General features: G+C 41.4%; 2 protein-coding genes across 2 annotated transcripts; one reads left to right on the plus strand and one right to left on the minus strand.

The window, feature by feature from the left end:
- The first annotated feature begins 2489 nt into the window (after window positions 1–2489).
- On the plus strand, window positions 2490–5526 carry LOC147856157 (uncharacterized). The gene has a single exon (XM_087329504.1). It carries the CDS (start codon window positions 2669–2671, stop codon window positions 4706–4708), a length of 2040 nt encoding a protein of 679 aa, XP_087185630.1. The 5' UTR covers window positions 2490–2668; the 3' UTR covers window positions 4709–5526.
- A 3338-nt stretch (window positions 5527–8864) lies between these two features.
- Window positions 8865–11375, minus strand: LOC147856158 (uncharacterized). The gene has a single exon (XM_087329469.1). The coding sequence runs from the start codon at window positions 11370–11372 to the stop codon at window positions 9030–9032; it is 2343 nt and encodes a 780-aa protein (XP_087185595.1). The 5' UTR covers window positions 11373–11375; the 3' UTR covers window positions 8865–9029.
- Between the last annotated feature and the right edge of the window lie 11606 nt (window positions 11376–22981).

Here is a 22981-nt window from a genome sequence, read left to right on the forward strand (position 1 = left end):
CCGGTTTGTCAAAGCTTCCGCATATTAACTTTGACAGTCTTCACATTGTATACCATCCTTAGCCCTTCTTTGGCTCCATGGTGGAATAGTTTTTCTAGGCCTTCATTATACGAGAGGCTATGTCAACATAGAATACTACCCGAGATCACTTTGGCTCCTATAATTACATGAAGACACTAGCTGAGGCATCTACAAATGTTATGGAAAATGTTTTCTACACATGAGGATAAGAGTGTGAGGGTTAATTCAAAATATAAAGAATGGATGATTACTTTTAATCATGGGGATTAAGACAACCCTTTAAGGGTCAAGTATGAACTTGCCCAGGGGTCTTAGGTCTAGCTATAAGTACGATGCTTAGCTAAACTCATTGGAAAATCAATCAATTATGTTGAGATTGTGATCTTGTGGGAATAGATTGTTGTGGTGAGCATGTTCTAGTGCTAGGTACAACTCGAAGTCACTAATGAGTCACAATGGTATGGGACACCGTTCATGGCTTAGGTTTGTATCAATTCCTTTGCTTGGGGGTGGTCAGGTGGATCAACACCTTGATTTCTCTCACTACCTCCTTATTTTCTTATCTAATTCCTTATTTTTGTTGTTCCCCTCTTAGAGAAACACCTTCGATGACTCTTCTTGAGTAATCGGGTGAAGGAATCGTGGTCGTGTAAGAGACTAGGGTAGGGTCGAGTAGGGGGCGTACTTTACACCTCCCTGTGTTGGACACACCGAGAATCAGCTACAACCGATTCGTACCCATAGCTTATAAAACGGATAACACAATCACAATAAAACTTAGATGAAACTGGCACATAGATGGAACCAACCGTCTATGAAATTGATTACTGAATAGATGATACATTGGTATTACAAGTAAAGTTGGTGCCTCTCACTATAGATCTAAAACTTAGGCACTCTGTCTCCAATTAGGGATATCTCTCCTTCCTTGCTTTTGCTACTTCCTGCTTTATATTGCCTGCTTTCCTCTTGTTGCGCTTCCATTACTCTTTCATGATCCTCAACCTTTATTCACGGATGCATGTATTTCAGTTACCTTCCCCTTCGGCTGATAGTGCTCGACTCTTTTCCTCTTTTCACACTTTACCGACTCGTTTCTTTTCATACTCATTCTTTAAGATTCTTTCCACATCTCGTGCCTTTTGTCCCATGGATAACAACTGGCATGCCTGTGGGACAGTGCCTTGCACATTGAACCCAAAACCAACCAAAACAATCGAAATCAAGAATATGAAAGAATCGAAAATGCTATGATACACTTATTCCTCCTCCAAAATTGTTGTGAGGCTCTCCACTTGCTCTAGCTTGTCGATTTACGCTCGGCCAACAATTCTAGCCCTCGGTTTGCCAATCCCGAAACGGCTTCTTGGGCTTCTTGGGCGTTGTCTGGTTGAGTTGCCTTCTCCTACTTTGACTCTTCTGGGTGGAGCTTGGCTGATAAACCTAGGTGGTGGTTTGCTTCTGGAACCACTCCCTTCTGCTTTGGCCTGTTCGGCCACCGGCTCTATCTCCGGGTAAAAAGGGCTAAGGGGAGAGAAAACCGTCAAAAACTAAGAAAGAAAGGGGCATAAAGGTTGATACCTTTTATATTCATCAATACATTTTCCCATGCCCACCAACATCTAGCTCCGAACCAACCCTCATTCTTCTTCTCCTCCCTCTCTTAACTTGATGAACTATGTCTTATTCGCTAACATCTAACATGGTGAACCCAAAAGTGTGCCTTCATTAAGTTGGGGAGAATATTTCACTACTTAGCATACACTTCATGTCTCACATTTGTTTATAGCATTGGCATTTGTGTAGCCGTCGAGGATGTTGGTCAATGATCACACTTCTCCCTCGCATCCACACCGTCGAGATGATGCATTGATCGATTAGGAGGGGGAGCACGAGGAGCACTTACTTCACGCATTGATTATTGGCTAGGATCTGGCAAGTTTGGAATATTCTAAAAAAGATCCGTTGATAAGATCGGAGGCTTATTTCTCTTGAATGATAAAAAAACAAAATCTTATTGACATGGAAGATACAGTTACAGAATCACTTCCTAATGCGACGTTGGTCATGAGGATTGCCAATGGCGATGGTGTGTATAATATATTTGTCTTTCGTTTCTTTCAAGCTATGTCGGTTTCTCTGTGAATGAATGAATATTAAAGGAAAGCACATGTCACGTGAGAGAGATAGAAAAGCACAATAGACAGGGGAAGGGAAGAATGTCTTCCTTTCAAAACAATGCAATGGCAAAGAGAGGGTATGGATGGTAAAGATAGCTTTAGTTGGGCTGTTAAAAAATTAAGGTTTGAGACATGTTATAGGTAAAAAAAAATGGAACAGTTGTTCAAATTTTATAAAAGTTTTCTAAAGCTGTAAAGAAGACATTCTCCCCTTGGTCTCGTGTTTGACCCACCCCCCAAGTCTCTCTCTAATGAGGATTACACAAACTTGAACCTCCTCCTCCTTCTTCATCTTCATCTTCATCTTCTTCTTCTTCCATCCTCAAGATGATCAGATCCACATACCCAACTATGTGTTACCACCACCACCACCACTCCCAACACTGAATTCAACTTCTTCTATTCCTCCTCCATGCCCTGGGCTGCAGCATTCCATCTCCATCTCCATCTCCATCTCCGGCCATCCGATGGACGCGTTCCTTGGCGAGGTTCGCAGCATTGCGGTGCGAGTGGGAAGGGAGAAAAATCTGTATAAGAACAACCTCAACATCCTTTGGCTCCATGGCAGCATGTGCGGCCTCATCGTGTCCGCCTACGGCCGCGTCCACAACCACCTCTCCAAATGCCTCAAGCCGCCCTCGATGATGATCACCGACGACATGTTTTCCGCCGCCTTGAAACCTGCGGCCGACAACCTCGTGGCGGTGATGATGGCCGGGGTGCGATTCGTAGACTGGTGCAAATGCGAGGGCCATGGCCTCCTCCACCATGACCAAGAGCTGCAGTGGATGCAGAAAGCTCTCTATGGTGGGCTCTCCTCGGAACCGATCGACATCCACATGCATAACTTCTTGTTAGCCATGTGCACCCTCGGCGATTCGATCCGTAGCCTCGCTTCTGCAGGTCAAGATGCCCACCATGATGCCCTTCAAGATCCAGATGCATTTTGGAAGAATGGAGATTCAGCCACATATCCTGCCTACATCCTCATCGATGCAGTGGAACTCGAAAAAGCACGGAATGATGATCTTCGAGAAATCGAGAATTATCTGGAGAGGATAATCAGCAGGATTGGTTCTCAATCTCAGGCCTCACCTAGCGATGGAGATCATATCAAGTGGGATCTGGCTAACCTTTTGCTACAAAAGCTTAAACATCATGAAGGTCCAGAGGGAAGCTCCCCTTTCAGCACGCCAGAAATGCCAGGTGTAACTCGCTCAGATGTGCCAGGTATAATTTACACAGATGGTTCATCTGCAGAATGTTTTCGAAAACTGCCAGAGATTTTGGAAGCACTGTATCTTAACGATTATGTGGCTGTGCATAAAGTTCGGTGGAGCCCTGCAGGTTCTGATAAAATCTTTGCCCAGAAACGTCTGAGCCTGGTGGAGAAATACGGATTTGCATCGGAAGCACTCATCCATCTCCGTCTACATCATCCTAACATCGTCCAATGCCTGTGTGCCTTCGTTGATGACAGGGAATCTGGGTACATTCTCATGGAGCACATGGACATGAACCTTACTCGCTACATAAATGCTCGAGGCCCCAACAGGATGAGCTTGGCAGAGCAAATCCATGTCATGCTTCAGATCGCCAAAGGCATGCAGTACCTCCACACCAAAGAAATCATCTACCGCGATCTCAAGCCAGAGAATGTGCTTATCACTGACAGCCGGGTCATGGCTGCGCAGTCTGCCAACACATCAGGCCCCCCACCAGTGCAGCGACCAGAATTGTGTGAGTCAATCCAGGTCAAGGTTGCAGATTTCAACTTTGCGAAGACCATCAAGAACCCCATATATCCGGGCTCTCTCGAAACAGGAACAAATAAGGTGGGCACTGCATTCTACCGAGCACCGGAGGTCATGAAAGACCGAGAACGGCTTAAGTACAGTAAAGAAGTGGATGTGTACAGCTTCGGTGCGGTGTGTTTCATGATGTTCTTGATCGGGTCGGATGCATTCGAGGAGGGGAAAATCACACTGGAGAGGATTCAGAACAGGAGGCGGAGCTCACGCCCATTGAATGAGTTGAGGGGGAAATGCCCATTGTACCTGCAGAGATGCATAGAGTCGTGGTTGAATCCAAATCCCACGGCAAGGCCGAGTTTCAAAGACATATGTAGAGTGCTGAGGCACCTATATTCAGTGGTGGTGCGATCGAGATCAGAGCCGTTACCGCCCTTCCTGAGTGAGCCAGTGGATGAAAATACATGGAGATGGGTGCAGGAGAAGTTAATGCTAGAGATGAGGAAATTGGAGATGTTCAAGAAGGCAAAGGGGTGGAGTACCCACAGCTCAGTGATTGAGATCCCTTATGAGATGCACCTCATGAATTTCATCGAGGGCCTTCTCAGTGGACGTGGACACTTGGGCAGCAACCAGCCAGAGATCCCCACTGATGCCACTGAACATAATAAATCCGGGCTTCTGGGTTGCTTCCTGTCTTGTTTCCAGTTCTGCACATCGAAAACCCCCATTCCAAGTGCCGCACAGGCTATATAGTCAAAAGAATCCATTTGTGGTTGGAGAGCTCTCTGACGATTATGCGTGCGGACAAACAAACCGCATCACTTACTTGAAGACTCTGTATATTATATGCGGGGGATGGCATTGTCATTCTTCTAGGTACCCAATTGGAGCTGAGATAACCATAACTCGTGGAGTGAAGACCCCGGAAACAAACATGGAGGACATGAGAGGAGGTGCTGTCAGAGTTATGGGGAGAGAGACACTGAATTTGACGAATGAGGGGCATGTTACTAGAGTTATTACTGCTGAATCCAGGGTTTTGGGTCGCATCATTTGTTGATTCGTCTTCGGTGTGTAGACATAGTCAAAATCATATGCTTGAGCTCTCCAACGGGTAAGAAGTCGATTACGAGGACACCTTGATAATAAGCTGAATCAATAACTAGAGCAAATTCCTGCAGATGAGACATCAATTACTAGAACAAATTCATACGAAAACTATGTATATGTATACAATATACACATTGTAACATCATTGCTTGAAATCTCCGGTTGGAACACTTTATTTCATTCTTTAATTATGGTTGAGTTTAACCAAAAATGAAGAAGTATGACATATCTACAGTTTTCGATCGCTGTGTCTAAGTTGCCCCAAGGATATTGCGCCTAGAGCTTGGAGGTTGCACAATAATACAGTTTTTCTTCAAAGAAATTGGTTTTCATTAAAAGTTTCCCACTTTTACACGTACTCAAGATACACTGCTTCACAAGAAGCTTGGAGGTTGTTCAATAATACATTTCTTCTTCAAGGAAATGAGTTTAAGAATTGAATAATAAGTCAATTAATGATATGGCTTGATCAGCCTCGATATCGTATTTTCTTAAACTGGTTAAAGAAATCTGTTTTCATTAACGATTTTCCTACTCTTACCCGTATTCAAGATACAATGATTCTCAGTGGATGTGATGCTTAACCAGGTAAATCTCAGATATTGCTCCATAAAAGGGGTAGGTCCAAAGTCTACAATGGAAGGAACAAAGTATGACAAATAAGAAATTTTCCTCAACTTTCTACTTCGTGTATAAATGGAAGGAGTCAAATTACTGTTAAAAAGGTTTAATCGAGACGAATTTCATGATCCAGGTCATAAATTCATCGTCTTACTTGGCATATGCTAATCCAATCATTGTCCTTTGTACAGACAATTATATTGATCAACGCCCAACCTGCTTCAAAACTCCATGGAACACCAAAATATAAAAATTAAGGCCCTTAGGTTTGTGTCTAAATTTTATTAGTCGTTAGATGGTTCATTAGTGTATCCAAAATCAACCAATGAATTGTACATGGTTAATCGTGACTAATAAACAGGGAAACTTGATAAGTAGTAATGAATGCATGCATCAATAACTTACTGTGTTGGAGGATTATGATCTAGATCATAATGAAGAGAAATAATGATGATTTGTGTCAGGGTCTTCTTAATTGGTATGTGGCTTCAACTAGTGTATTATGATCTCCTGAATGGACATCCTTCCAGCATGCTCTGAATCTTAACTCGGTATTGAATGTTAAAGCTAGCAATTTCTGAACATACAATGTGTTTAGAACCCTATATTAGTACAAAATGATCTGAATCTTAGAGCAGTGTTAATTCTCAAAGACATCGTGAACCATAGAGATAATAAATTGGATGCTTTTAGTAACAAAAAGGAGATTTTTAAAAGAACTTTAAAGTTGAGTATAGTATCGCATCATAACATATTAATCCAAAACATAGATAAAAGTTTTCCTAAAAACCAAAAGCTAAGACTTATCTACAATCAAAAACTCCAGAAGAATGAACCTGGTATCCTCTTTTGCAGATGATACAGCATCACATACATAATATTGTTACAGAATCACAGATCACAAAAACATAAGTTAAATCCCAAATCTTCTTCTCTATGGCTTATCTATGTCCAAAACTCACCAGTTCACACAGATGTGACATCAAATACATCCAAAAATCCCAAATTTAAATAGATATGGCTTCATAAACATCCAAACCTCACCATTTCACATAGGTATGCCATTACAAACATCCAAGGTTTACCATCTCAAATACATAATATGGCATCATAGACACACCGAAGCTTATGATTTCTCAAAGATAAAACATGAGAAACATCCAAATGTCATCATTTCACATAGATATGGCATACCAGACATCTAAAGCTCACTATTTCACATAAATGCAACATCAGACAAATCCAAACATCACCCACAGCTAAGATGATCATCTAAAATAAAAACAAAAACAAAAACACAAAAAGATCATAGCTCCGCATACCTTAATTGTTAGTGCGAATGATGCTAAAGACAACATGTGGGAGAGGTTGTTTTCAAGTTTGCCTTTGGGAAGCTTGACAAGGTTGACTTCTCTCTTTGGGCAAGCATCATAGGTGTTGTTCGGAAGCATCTACAGCGGATAAAAAGACACTGCGATGCACAATGACAGCGTTAACTGAATTGGTAATGACTGAGAGCTCTTCATGTTGCTACACACTTTAGTGCTTGACAGGCCTTGTTGTTGTTGATTCTAGTAATGGTTAGAGTGGGTTTGTTAGTGTAGATTATGTCGGCCTATCAATGAGTAGCAAGAGCGTTCTGTCATGGGTTCTTGTTCTGACTTTATCCTAGAAGACATGTTGCTTCTTCTAATACTCAGTATGCATCCATCCCTTGGAATGCGAAGTTTCTGATTTGACCAACACATTTTCCTTGTATTCCTCTGTCCCAATGCTATTAAATGGATCCTGACACATAATTATCGAAGCAAAATCCTAACAAATTAAGGAATGTCTATTTGCCTCAAACGACATATTTTTTTGATACATTGATATCTTTGATCCATGTGGAGTAATGAAAGAAATAATAGTAGAGATCCAGACTCGCTAAGAAATGATACATCCAAATCTGATGACTGAACAAACCATTTGTGTAGCTTGGATTTAGAAGTTCTACTGTGAAAGTGTAATCACATTGATCTCATCAACACTTTACCATCACATTGCACTTTCCATACGCATTGAATGTACACTAAACCACACACACACACACACAGCATCAAAAATACAAACCTCAAATCTATTACAAATACTCCTCATTTACAATAGAGGTGCTCAGACACATTTCACCCCACATACCACATATTAACACACACAAAATGCACATTTACAAGTGCTCACCCGTGCAAACTGAGAAGGGAAAAACCATGTGCCTTTTAATGCTTGTAGAAATGAGCTCTCCCCTTATAAGGCTCCTCACTAGATTTTTTTCTCATTGCTATGTCCCATTTCTTAATGTCCAAAATCCATTGAACCCCCAAAACCTATCGATAATGATGGTGCTACCGACACCAATGTCCAATATGGACTATGTTGCCAACACCATTGGTCGTCACGAATAGATGGAATCACTGGAATATTCAGGATCTCAAATGATTGAAGAGTAAATGTGATGTGGGAGGATAATGGATGAAGAATGTACTATGAAGTTGTTGGTAAAGTAGTAGTCTCGAGATGTAGACATTAGGAGTGCATTACAATTTGAAAGGAAAAATTAGACATTTGCTTCTCAAAGTTTTCATCTGTGTCTTAATGAACATCAGCTTTGTTGTATTTGTTATATTATTTGGCCGAAACCCTCGTTTCAGTTAGTTGTTTTACTGCAATGCCATTGCACTAACAGTGTTCTAAACCTCTAGTACTGTATATATGTGTTTTAGATTCTCCAACTTCAAGATTTCCTATCAAATCTAAGGCATCAAAATTGACAAATACACAAGGTCAATGACACCAAACTCCCATTGTTTGTTGTTAAGGCATGTCCAATTGGTTTGACCAATTGGTTGATCCTTGTGCAATTGTATCGCAATCATATGAGCATTTTTTTCTCCATTTTGGAATCTACTTTTATGTGCATGTGATGTCTGAAATATGGCTGATCTGAGAAATGCGTTATGTATCCTTACCTTGATAGCTCCAGTGACCAAGAATTTTCCTTCATTAGCATAATAAATAATGCCTGGACATAAATCACACGGTGTAGTATTGCACGACAGAAACAGAAGGATAGAGTAATAATTAACAATAGCGCACATCTATGACAATATATGACAAGTTAACCCATAGCCTGTAATTTGGATGCTACAAAATTATGTTAGATTCCTTCCTCCTCACAGACAAAATCAACCACTGACGGTGATGAAAGCCATATACATCAAGAAATAATTTGAATGGTCATGAGAGTAAAGTTGGTCTGTATATGGATGTGTTTGAATTCATGTGAGATTATACAATGTTACTTAAATTAACTTAGCTGTACTTTGGGGATAGGGGCTTCTGACATACAAAACCCAAAAAAGGACTTGAAGCAACCCAAAACTCCAGATTTCTTTTTATTATTATTTCTATTGGGAGGATTGACTACAGCGCCATGGGCACGGGCACGGGCACGGGTGGTGCTTCTCTCGTGAATGTGTCGATGGAGCGCTTTCTCTAGATAGGTCATGACAAGCATCTCGTAGGGGATCTCATTCACTGAGGTATGGGTACACAAATAGGAGTTGGCTCTCGACCTTTCATCTTCACGGAATCTCTGCATCTCGCTCCTCGCTTTAGCTTGCACATGCAACCATACCTCCATATCCACCCACTCGGTCAGGAAGGCCGGTAGCTCTACTGTCCGTCTCTCGGCCAAAACTAATCCCGGGCCACTGCATTGCACCACCACGGCATGTAGGTGCCTCAACACCCTACATATCTCTTTGAAGGTTGGCCTCTTCTCCGCCACTGGATCCCACCATGCCTCTATGCACCTCTGCAGATATTGTGGGCACCTGTCACCCAATTCCACCGAGAGATCTGGCCTCTTCCCTTTGCGGATCAAGGTCACCCTCTGGAAATTCCCCTCAAATGGCTCTGACCCTGATAGGAGCTTGAAGCACACCATAGCAAAGCTAAAGACGTCAACTGATGTGCCATAGATCTTCTCTTCGTCCGTCATCACTTCTGGAGCCCTGTAGATGGAGGTTCCCACTTGTTTCGTGAAGGTCATATCCGATACAGCAGGATTTTGGATGGGTTTGGCGATGCTAAAGTCTGCGATCTTGATCTGCAATTCATACAAACTAGTACTTGGGGCTGTTGGAGAATCATTGATTAGCACATTCTCTGGCTTGAGATCGCGGTGGATGATTCCTTTGGAGTGGAGGAACTCCATGCCTTTGGCAATCTCGAGCATGATATGTATTTTCTCCGCAAGTGTCAGGTTGGTCGAGCCACGAGCTTCTATGTGTTGAGCTAGATTCTTGTCCATAAGCTCCAGGAGAAGGCAACTCGATTTCTTGTCTTCATCTCTGAAAGCGCACAAGCATTGGACGATGTTTGGGTGATATTGCAGACGAAGGTGGATAGGTGCTTCGAGTTCAAAACAATGCTGTGCACCTCCCCAGAAGCGCTTGAGGGCAAACATTTTATCAGGACCCGCAGGCCTCCATTGAACTTTATACACCTCCACAATCTGTCCGATGTTTATATCAGAGTTAGGCAAAGGATGAATCCTCTCCAGAATCTCAACCTCTCGGAGATCTGCAAAGAATCCATCGGTGAGAACAGGATATGAAATTCCACTCATCATTGCTGGAGTGGTGCCGTCTGGATCTTCGCGTTGGGCATCGGTTGCCGCCTCCACTGTCTGTCTCCCCGAAGTGAATCGATCTACCATTCTCTGAAATGATTCATGATCTGAAAGCTTTTCTTGAAGAAGTATGGCTAGCTCTGGCTTGAAATCGTCACCTCGGGATGCTGTATTGGAGGTGATTCGTAGCAGATCCGCGCCCATTTTGTTTATGTCTTCATTTCGTGCACGGTCGAGGCCATCTCCCTTCAGCACCAAGTGTACTGAGCCATCCTCATCTGTCTGGTTCCAGAATTGGTTGAGGAGATCTTGTTGAATCTGCTGCCTAACGAATAATTGGGCTGCCTCCGATACGGAAGTAGAAAGCACCCCGTTGACCGCACTGCCGAGGGTACACATAGCCAGCAAGAAGTTGTGCAGATGGGTGTCGGCTGCTTCGGTGGAAAGCCCGGCACACAGAGCTTTCTGCATCCACACAATCTCGTGATCCCAGTTCTTGCTTTTCTCGCATTTGCACCACTCCACGAAGCGTTCCCCCTCCATCATTACAGCCACAAGGTTATTGAGGGAAGGTTGCAGGGCGGAGAAGAGCAGGGAGGGGTCAATCAGGAATTCATGCTCGCAGCGTGCGATTAGAATGGAGAGCCTGGGTCGGATAAGGCTGTAGGCAGACACGATCTCCTTACACATGCTTCCATGGAGCCAAACAGTGGTAGAGTTATCGGGCGTCAGGTTTCTATTCCGCCCCACACGCTGAGCGATCCGGCTAACCTCGCTGAGGAAGGAGTCGAGGTCGGTGAAGGCGGGTGTGGCAGGCATGGCTGGGCGCCGCTGAGCCTGAGCCTGAGCCTGAGGTCGCGAATTATTCTGTGCGGCGCTGTAGAAGAGATTAGGGTTGAGCGATGGCGATGGCGATGGCGATGCATGATGAGATGGGCCGGATCCCTGATGATCTTCCTGAGAATGGGAGTAAGACGATGAAGCAGACATGGTATGTATACTTATGGTCTGCATCCCCCCTCCCACCTCATCATACATATGTACACATATCAGTACTGTATGTATGTATGCATGCTATGTAATGTATATCATATACATATGTATCATTATGTATGTACTGTATAGGTATAACCTATACATATCATATATGTATCAGTATGTATGTATGTATGTATGTATGTATGTATGTACTGTATAGGTATATCAATATGTATATGTATGTATGCACCTATCTATCTATGCATGCATGTATGTATATACATAATTAAAATTGTGTGTGTATGTACTTTGTATATGTATGTATGTATATATAATTAAAGTGTGTGTGTGTGTGTGTGTGTGTGTACATATATGTATGTATGATTGATGTATGTAATGTAATGTGTATGTATCATGTAATTTAGGTTGTTTGACAATAAGGTAATAAACTCACTAGCAAATGGGCACATAGATTCAAAAATGTATATGTATGTATGTATAATGTAACAATGCGTGTAATTGATTAAGTTCTCTCTCTCTCTCTCTCTCTCTCTCTCTCTCTCTCTCTCTCTCTCTTACTCATCGGCCGATCATAATTCCCATTGTCTCAATGCCGACGATTCAACCCCCCCCCCCCCTCGTAGTCAATATCCTAGGAAGCTTGGACTTTTTAAGAGTAGCCTCCTGACGACGTTCATGACACGTATTATAATAGAGCTCGTTAGTTAAGTCATTGTCATACATTTTTTTGCTGGATCGATAATGCAAGGGGGCCTTCCATCATATATCCACTTCTGGCGTGGCCCATATCACAGATCATACTTGCTTGCTAGAGAGGTTTTCTTGAAGAGAGGCGAAACACGATGGTGAAGAGGAAGGGGGAGGGTGGGAGGGGGGGGGGATATTGAGTATGACCCGCATGTTTCGGAGGCGAATGATTGACTTTAGCATGTGCAACTTGCTCAAAAGCTTCTGTTCTACTATGCTCTTATTTACGACAAGTCCATGAGATGAATGAAATCAACAATGATTAGTTAGTAGGTATTTTGAAAACATAATTGGGGAGATCATTTATGACCATACAACCATAAGGGGCGTAAATTGAACGCCCTCATGGATGATAGCTAAAATGAGTGCCTCTGTGAAATTCAACTTTGGTCTTCCCTTCTCTCTCATCTATGTAGAAGCCCCCACATTGATGAAAGAATTCTGACCTCTCCTTGTTTTCCCACTTTCACATTCACTTTTTTGTAGGGCTTTGTTTGAATAGTTCGATGTCCCTCAGCTTCTATCGTACTACGTTTGGGAGGAGTTCCCCATCTTGAAATGAGGATGATGGTGACTATTTCTTGGATTGTTGAACCTTTCTTTATGACGAAAACCCCCACCAATTATCAACCCCCACCAATTATCAACCACCATTACCCACTTTGTGATCTCACATTATCATATCAAGCCCACCCACTCTCGTACATTTCTAGAGCCTTTGAATTTACATTTTCCCTCTGTCTAACAAAATGATAGAAAGATCAAGAGTTGGCATGTAATGTACAGTACAAGTAATGCCAATGTTTTTTGACAAAAGTGCTAGAAATTTTGGCAACCATTAATTCAAGCTAAACTATGTCGAAAAAGACAAATTTTTTTAATGGCAAGGCCATGTTTCTTTTTTATCTTTATCATTATATCAAAGTTTTTATGCATTTTCTAGAGGATATATCTTTGTTACGGAATATTTAGCATAAGGGCATTGCTGAAATTTTTGATAATAAAAAAATTGCAAGACTTTGTTTTTTTATATGAGCACCTATTTTTGAAAGTATCTATCCACGTTTTGAAATCACCAAAATGCCCCTAGCACCCAAAGAAATGCTTTATAAAATAAACATAGGAACACAATATCAAAACTTATTTACAAAAATATCCTATAAACCAAACGTAATCCAATCTAAACTCAATTTTAATTGCCAAGTTTCCAATACACAAACCATAAATACCGCTCATAATTCAATAAGGAGATTAAAGAAGCAAAATAATCATTGAATTAGAGCCTACAACTGCAAGCATTGTGTCCCTTCCCTGTGGCATCCACTACATTGTTGTTCTCCCTCACACCTTCTCTTGTGTGTTTGTGTTTGGTTTTTGCACGTACAAGAGGTTTGCATGTGCCTAATGGTAACAAATCTCCGATAACATTACCACGTGTTAAAATGAAAATGAATATTGGTTGCATGTAAATGTCAAAACATAATTGCAATGAATATATGTTGAATGCATAAGATTGTGCATTGTATTTTATAAGCATACAAGATATTGTTAGGTAAGCCCATATCTTCTCATGTTTCATAAACAATCCTAATGTATGCCTAAGGATGGATGTTAAGAGTCTATTACTAATCAATCGACCAAAGTAAAGTAAACGAAGGAAAATAGATTGGATAGAAGAACCTATTCCACCCGACCACCCTCGAGCTATGATATAGACATAGCCAACCTACCACCGATGTCCCATACCACCGGATATTAGGATGACTAATACCTTGGAAGAGATAAACATGATCGTCGAGACGAAGCCTAGCCCGCACCACCAGTGTCTAAATCATGATAGTGCATGCACCTATCATTCCTTCTATCCAATCACATTAGCCCCCTTTTTAACATTAGTGAACATACCCTTCACTAATGTAAATATTAGTGACCTACCCTCACCAACGTTATGTGTACATAACATACTCCCCTACTTTAAAAGATTGCACTCTTGCAATATAAAGTGAGGAAATTGTGCCTTAAGAGTATGCTCGGGTTCCCATGTGGCATCATCAATAGGTTTATCCATACATCATTCCTTCTATCCAATCACATTAGCCCCCTTTTTAACATTAGTGAACATACCCTTCACTAATGTAAATATTAGTGACCTACCCTCACCAACGTTATGTGTACATAACATACTCCCCTACTTTAAAAGATTGCACTCTTGCAATATAAAGTGAGGAAATTGTGCCTTAAGAGTATGCTCGGGTTCCCATGTGGCATCATCAATAGGTTTATCCATACATCATTCCTTCTATCCAATCACATTAGCCCCCTTTTTAACATTAGTGAACATACCCTTCACTAATGTAAATATTAGTGACCTACCCTCACCAACGTTATGTGTACATAACATACTCCCCTACTTTAAAAGATTGCACTCTTGCAATATAAAGTGAGGAAATTGTGCCTTAAGAGTATGCTCGGGTTCCCATGTGGCATCATCAATAGGTTTATCCATACATCATTCCTTCTATCCAATCACATTAGCCCCCTTTTTAACATTAGTGAACATACCCTTCACTAATGTAAATATTAGTGACCTACCCTCACCAACGTTATGTGTACATAACATACTCCCCTACTTTAAAAGATTGCACTCTTGCAATATAAAGTGAGGAAATTGTGCCTTAAGAGTATGCTCGGGTTCCCATGTGGCATCATCAATAGGTTTATCCATACATTGATCTTGAATAGCTGAATCTCTTTAGAACGTAAACATTTAGTACAAGAATCGAGAATTCGTTCAAGAACATGAGGTTTGTAAGAAAAATCCTCTAATGTTACAAGATCTTGGGTTGTGATGGTGTTAGCACCAGAGCCTAAAAATGGTTTTAGAAGACTGACGTGAAAAACAGAATGAATACCAACGTTACAGGGTAAGGCAAGGTGATAAGCAGATAACCCAACTCTCTTAAGGATTTTAAATGGGCCAATATATCGTGGGGCTAACTTAGCGCACCTGCTCGTAGACAATGACGTAGAGTTAGTAGGGACACACAAAAAAACTTTTTGACCAATAGTAAATGCACGAGGACGTCTCTCATGATTAGCATAAAATCGAGCATGATCGTGAGCTGTCTTGACATTTTCTTTGGCAATATGCAACATTTGGTTCATGTCTTGCAAAAAATTGCGTGTACTGTCTAATGTATCATGATGAATCGTGACATCGACCGGGGCATGTGGTTGAAAACCATACATCAACATAAAAGGACTATATCCAGTGGATGTATGTTTAGAGCTATTATAGGCAAATTCTAAGATAGGAAGGTATTGCTCCCACTTAGAAGGGGTTTTTGCTACATAAGCTTGAAGCATGTCCTCAATAATTTGATTAACTCGTTTAGTTTGTCCATCAGACTAAGCATGATTTGCGGAAGTCATGCTCAACGTAGTTTCTAGTTTCTTAAAGACTTGAGTCCAAAAGTCACTAATAAACTTGGAATTTTGATCACTAACAATATCTACTGGTAATCCATAAAAACAAAATAACTCATGAACAAATTGATAAGCTGATTGTTGAGTGGTTACCGTGGTTTTGGTAGGAATAAATCTAGCCAATTTTGTTAATCTGTCAACGACCCAAATGGCATCATGAACCCTCTGTGTACGAGGTAAACTAACAATAAAATCCATCGAGATACATTCCCATTTGTTGTTGGGAATATCTAAGGGATGTAAAAACCCAACAGCTTTAAGTTGTTCCGACTTATTAATTTGACATTTTAAGCATTGAGTTACGTATTTATGCACGTCAAAGCACATCTTAGGCAGAAAAAAGTACTCAAGATGAGAGCGAGTGTGCATTGTATTCTAGGATGACCAACAGATGGTGCATCATGACATTCATGAAGAATTTTCTGTTTTACGTTTGGTAAATTTGGAACAGAGACCTTTCCACTACGGTAGAGCAAACCATTTGTAATGTGAAAGGTTGCCTTCAAGGGTAACGACATCTAAACCAGATTGGGCTTTCATCCAGTATTTTGAGAAATAACTGTCATCAAGGTATTTCCCTCGAAGGTGATCTAAACGATCAGATTTTATTTCCGTGAAGGTAAGCATGTTAACTTCTTTAATGCAACTAAGAGCATCTGCAACGGTGTTCATAGAACCCTTGCGATATCGTATGAAAAAATCAAAATCTTGCATAAGGTCAGCCCAACGGCCTTTACAACCAACAAGTTCTGGCTGGTCACAAAAATACTTCAATGATTGATGGTTTGTTGTAACCACAAATTTATATCCATAGAGATAGTGCTTCCATGTTTTAAGTGCATGTATTATCGGAAACAACTCTTTCTCTTGAACCGAATACTGAGATTGAGCAACATCAAGCTTCTTTCATTCAAAAGCAATAGGGTGACCGCCTTGATAAAGAACGACACCAATAGCATAATCACTAGCATCGGTTTCGATTGAGAAAGGCCTAGAAGGGTCCGGTAATAGAAGAGTGGGAGCCTGATGTTACGGGCATGACCATTTAATATCCCGTGGTGAGAATTTACCGTAGTATTCTATACACGTGGATAAGTGTGAGGGTTAAACGAGAGTGTAAAGAAGGGGAGGATTACTTTTAATCCTCGGGATTAAGACAACCCATTAGGTCAAGTGTGAACTTGCCTGGGGGCCTTGGGTATCGCTATAAATAAGAGGCCTAGCTACCCTCATTTGATCATCTTTTGACTACATCGAGACTCTGCTCTTGTGGTGGGTCAACTCTTGTAGCGAGCGCGCCAGCACCAGGTACGACTTGACGCCACAGCGGTGGTATGGGACGCCGATCGAGGCTCGAGTCCGTCTCGATCCCTTCGCTCGGGGGTGGTTGGGTGGATCGGCACCCACCCTTCTTTCTCTTTCTCCTTTCTATCTATCATTAGTTTATCCTTATCTTAAGCTTACTTTAGTACCTAGATCTCTAATATTTGGTATTAGAGCTATGTACTAATGTTTCTTTGTTTGTCTTTTGTCTTTTGATTGATGGTGATCGATCGATGTGCGGTCGGCCTTGATCCAGACAACGATCAACAAAGAACTTCGGTAACTCTTTCCGTAATTTTTTTTTTCTATTCTCTCTTCTCCCATCTAATCATGTGTTTAGTTTATATGTCTTTTTTTTTCATTAAGTCAATGATGTTGTAGTGGTCTTTAATTGATTATCTAAAACGTTTACATATGTGCACGAGGTCAATACCTCGTTTGACATATAAATAATATGTGATGAGTGTCGTATGCGTACGAGGTTAATACCTCAATTACGTATTACGTTCACGAACATATGTTACGTTTGCGTATGAGTTTAATACCTTGATTTGTTGTAAAGGATATGCGTTTGGTCTCGTATGCGTAAGAGGTCAATACCTCAATTGCGTATTACGATGATCTCTTATTTGTGGATGTTTCATGTGCGTAGAGGTATATACCTCGATTACGTATCTCGATAACATCATTTGTGGCTATTTAATATAACGATATGTTTAATATAGGCATATGTGGTCACGTATATACGTATTTGATCGTATATATGTGATAAGTAAACATATGTGTATATTCGTTATTACGTGATTATATCGAAAGTTGTCCTTGTCGGGAAAAGGATGTTGGTGGCCGTCCTCACATTTTTGTGAGAATGGCGTTGTCACCATCCCTTTTTCAACAATTTTTGATTGTTGACAATCCCGTTGATGACCTCGATTTCGTTACGTAAAGAAATGCCTATAGCCATAATGATGTTGAGTACGTAGGGCTTGACCCACTTCAAGTGAGGTCGCTCCAATGACACACGTATCCAACATCCCTCCCTCGTTACATGGATACGATGCCACCATGAGCTCGTTCTTACGAGAGGCATTCGTAATAACGTGACCATGTGATGGGCCACGTGGGCCTACTACGAAACGAGGGCTCATTTGGCTTGACCATTAGGTTGCACTTTGGCGTATGCCATCGTAATTATGAGACTTGAGGTTAGGTAACGTACCAACATAGTTTTGGTAAATGAGGGCGAAATAAGGACCCTTGACATATATGTTCTTTTAAAAAAAACATATATGATCAAATGCTTCACATATCTCTTATATGCATCAAACATTAAGCATTCGAGAAGAGCAACTTACTTGGTTGGCTCAAGTTTTAATGTATTTGTTCTCGAGGTCTCGAGTTCAAATCTGACCAAGACCATACAACATCCTTGATACATATGACTATAACACATGTTTAGACTTAAGGTCTAAGTGCACCTCGGGGTCCTCGTAATAGGATTTAAAGAGCCGAAACCACATATGTGGGCAAAGAAACATAGTTTATTGTTAACATTTTTTTCATGTATAAACTACTCATGACGTGAACATACATGGTTGAGCCTCGGGGAGCCGCCATGAAAAAATCGATATAGAGATCAGGGAAAGACATTAAATTGTCACCCCCATGGTTTTTAAAACACCTTTTTGTTACCATAGTAACCTGATCTTGAACCTCATCTCATACTTCTAGAGGGGTATTGACGTGAGATCATGATATCGATTAATGTTTGCCCATGATATGTTTACATCAGGACATGATGTTATGACTATCTCTCTGACCTTATCCTATTTCTTTTCTAGAAATAATCTTTAATGGCTCAAATTAACGATCCGATGTCATCCGCTCAAGCGGAAGGAACTCAAGGGAATCCTCCTAGACAAATGTCCACTGAGATGTATTTGGCACAAATAACCCAATACCTTAGTTTCACCGCTCAACAGATGACCGAACTTCGGCAATCTCAGAATGCTCTTGAGGCACGTGTCATTAGTCTACAACGTGAGACTAATAGACCTGATGAGGGACAAGGTGAACCATCATTTGTTGTTAAGCCATTTACGAGAGACAAAAAGGAAAGAACCGAAGAAGCAATCTGCACATGGCTGGGACGATGGGAGTCTCATTTTGAGCTCTATCCCATGCCAGATAGTACGAAGATTTCATATGTTGGCCGAGAACTCGGGGGTAAGGCCGCCGCCTGGTGGCATGGGCTCCGTACTATGGGGAAATTGCCCGATACCTGGACAGATTTTGTCACGGTTTTTAAGGGCCAATTTCTGCAACCTCCCTCTCGAACCGAGGCAACACAAGCTTTAATGAACCTCTCTAGCAGGAAGTTTTCCTCGCTAGAAGAATATGTCCACCATGCTAGAACCCAAATCCAAAAATCGGGTCTAGAAGGGGACAACTGGTTAATAGCTTGTTTTGTCAATGGCATCCCCAATTCGGACTATCATTGGATAGTGCACGATAAGGATCCAAAATCCTTCGAAGAGGCTGTTGAAATAGTTCTTCGCTATCAACGCACTTCGAAGGACCACAACAAACCCAACGAAGCGCTCGGGACTAAGCAGTCACAATTTGTTGGGAAACGCAAGACACCCAACGAATTCCTAGATCGTGATTGTAAGCGACAACATCCTTTTTGCGTATTCTGCAAAAAGAAGGGTCATACAAAAGATCAATGTCGAAAGCTCCAACGGAAAGAGCACGACAACAAAGCTAAAGCTGCAAACCATAAAGGTCAGATTCCTAATGTCCTTCAGGTCTATACACATCATTTAAGTAATTGTCAATGTTCTTTCCCTCACTATGTATTGGGTCCCAATGATTTACTACGTGCAAACGGGTATATCAATGGATCTCCCGTACAATTTTTATTTGATTCGGGAAGCTCACACAATTTTGTGAATGATCGTTTGGTTTAAATATGGGGAATCCAACCCACCGTAAGTGATCACACCTACACGGTGCACTTGGCTGATGGAAGAGTACAATACATCAACGGGGCGATTCATTCATTAGGAATTTCTATTGATACTTATATGGAGGAAGTAGACTTCCATGTAATGAATCTTTGTACCACCGATGTAATACGGGGTTATCCCTAGTTTTATAATAAAAACTCTTCTTTATCTATTGATTGGGTTCATCATTCAATTACATTTGTACTGAACGATTGTACTTATTTTATTCAATGTGTAAAAAAACAATCCCTCTCGATTGTTTCCTCGTGTCCGTCAATATCCGAGCTGTCTTGTTCTACTCTATTTTATTGTGTACTTGATCCGGACATTCACGTTTATAATATCGATAATGTCTCAGTTCAATTAACATATTTTGAACAACAACAACTTGATGAAATCTTAAATGATTTTCGTGATGTTTTTCCGAGTGAACTACCCGATGGCTTACCTCCTAAACATAATATAGACCATCGTATAGATATTGTACCTGGTGTTGCACCAATAAGTATACCTCCTTATCGCTTAAGTCGATCCAAAGAGGATGAGGTATCTAAGCAACTCAAGGACTATTTACGAATGGGTTATATACGTTATAGTAAATCTCCATGGAGTGCACCAATTCTCTTGGTTAAAAAGAAAGAGGGCACATGGTGTATGTGTATTAATTACCGACGCTTGAATAAAGTGACGATCAAGAATTCGTATCCATTGCCCCGTGCTGGCGATCTAATTGACCGTCTCCAGGGAGCTTGGTATTTTACGAAACTTGATCTCCGTACTGGCTACCATCAAATACGTATAAGTGAGGACGATGTTCCTAAAACAACATTTCGTACGCGCTATGGCCATTATGAGTTTTTGGTTATGCCTTTTGGTTTGACCAATGCTCCGGCTACATTTCAACAAGAAATGAATGACATTTTCCGAGAACAACTTGGAAAATTTGTCGTTATTTTCTTGGATGATATTTTAGTTTATAGCCGTACATTACAAGAACATGCTAAACATGTCTGCTTTGTTTTACAAACATTGCGTGACAAACAGTTTTACGCGAAGATCTCAAAATGTGAGTTCTTCAAGAAATCAATTACTTATCTTGAACATCTCATAACCGAACGAGGAGTTGAAATTGATCCTTCTCGCATTGAGAAAATCAAGCTTTGGCCCACTCTTCGGAATATTTGAGAAGTTCGATCATTCCTTGGTTTTGTCGGGTTTTTGCGAAAATCTCTTCGTAATTACTCCCAATTGACAACGCTGTTTACTGATCTTTTAAAAGGTCAAACGCGTAAGTCTACAAAACCTATTGTGTGGAATGCTACACTCGACCTTGCCTTTAAGGAACTCAAGGACCTGGTTTGCAAGGCTCCTTCACTTCTTTTACCTGATCCTTCAAAACTTTTTGAGGTTGAAACCTATGCAACCGATTATGCTATAGGTGTTGTCTTGTATCAAGATGGTAAACCAATAGCATTCGAGAGTAAGAAACTTGATTCTGCTCAATGTCGGTATACCGTTTAAGAAAAGGAATTATTTGCAGTTATACATGCGCTCAAAACATGGCGCCATTATCTTTATGGAAATTGCTTTGTGGTAACTACGGACCACGAGTCCTTGAAATATTTTTGTGACCAACAAGACCTAAAAGGTCGTAAGGCACGATGGGCTGATCTCATCCAGGACTTTGATTTTTCCATACGATATCGTAAAGGTTCCATGAACACTGTCGCTGATGCATTAAGTCGCATTCGTGAAGTTAACATGCTTAGCTTCACTCAAATAACATTAGATCTTTATGATCACCTTCGAGGAAAGTATCCTGATGACAGTTATTTTGCAAAATACTGGGCAAGAGTTGAGTCTGGAACAGACACCACCACATCCTCGAAGGAATACTTCCACATTGCTAACGGTTTGTTCTACCGTAATGGGAAGGTTTGTGTTCCAGATTTACCCGAGGTCAAAAAGAGGATTCTTTTTTAATGCCATGATGCACCCTTAGCAGGGCACCCTAGAATACATCTTACACTCGTTCTCATCTCCACTCAATTTTATTGGCCTAAGATGCGTCCTGACATACATAGCTATGTGACTAAATGTCACCAGTGTCAGGTTAACAAAGCCGAGCGACTTAAAGCCGCAGGACTTTTACATCCCTTGGACATTCCCAATAATAAGTGGGAAAGTATATCCATGGATTTTATTCTTAGCCTTCCTTGCACCCAAAAAGGTCATGATGCCATCTGGGTTGTCGTTGATCACCTAACTAAAATGGCCAGATTTATTGCTACTAAAACCACGGTAACAGCTCCTGAATTGGCTTACCAATTCGTTGATGAATTATTTCGTTTTTATAGGTTACCGATGGATATCGTGAGTGATCGAGATCCAAAGTTTACTAGTGACTTCTGGACGCAAGTCTTTAAGAAGTTAGAAACTACGTTGTCGTGAAGAAAACCGCCCACAAGAGGAATCGGAGGAACAAGGCGTGGGAAACGGCTCTGCACACACGCGCGCCAAGAAGTACATACGAGGATCCTAGGTGGGTAGATTCGGGGGTATGCAGTTAATGCCAAACGGCCTCTTGACGGGCTATAAAAGGAAGAGGAAGAATAGAAGTGGGGATCTCGCGCGGAGAGGACGAAGTGCTGCCGGACCGTTTCTGGGCGTTTCTCTCTCTCTCTCTCTGTGTTTCCTTCCTTCTCGAGCTCCATAGCTTCTGTGCAGGGTTCTGAGGAGGCTCGCGCTGTTTCGAGGAACGCCCGAGTGCTTCCGGCAGCACCTCCGACCTGCTACCCCGTTTGTGTTTCGAAGCGAACAGGCATCGGCATCTGTTCGCCGGCCTGTTCGGTTGTAAACAACCTGTGCCCCATCGAGGGTTGTAGTCGTGTTAGCCATTTTTGTTAATACACTTATTTAGTCATTCGCATCTGTCTGTGTCGGTGTCTGTTCGCGTTCTCCGTGCTGAAGGGCCGTGTCCCTGCGTATCCCCGGTCCTGCGTAGCCGGTTCTCTCTCTTTCTCCTCCCTTGCTTGCTCTTTGGTTCGAGACCCCCGCGGT

This window comes from Azolla caroliniana, unplaced genomic scaffold (genome assembly GCF_043228905.1).
Source record: "Azolla caroliniana isolate FFs.n. ecotype wild unplaced genomic scaffold, voAzoCaro1.0.p SCAF_13, whole genome shotgun sequence".
NCBI lineage: Eukaryota > Viridiplantae > Streptophyta > Polypodiopsida > Salviniales > Salviniaceae > Azolla > Azolla caroliniana.

Excerpts from the sequence above, each read along its gene's own strand:
- LOC147856157 (XM_087329504.1), top strand. The coding sequence starts at position 2,669 with ATGGACGCGTTCCTTGGCGAGGTTCGCAGCATTGCGGTGCGAGTGGGA.
- LOC147856158 (XM_087329469.1), bottom strand. The coding sequence starts at position 11,372 with ATGCAGACCATAAGTATACATACCATGTCTGCTTCATCGTCTTACTCC.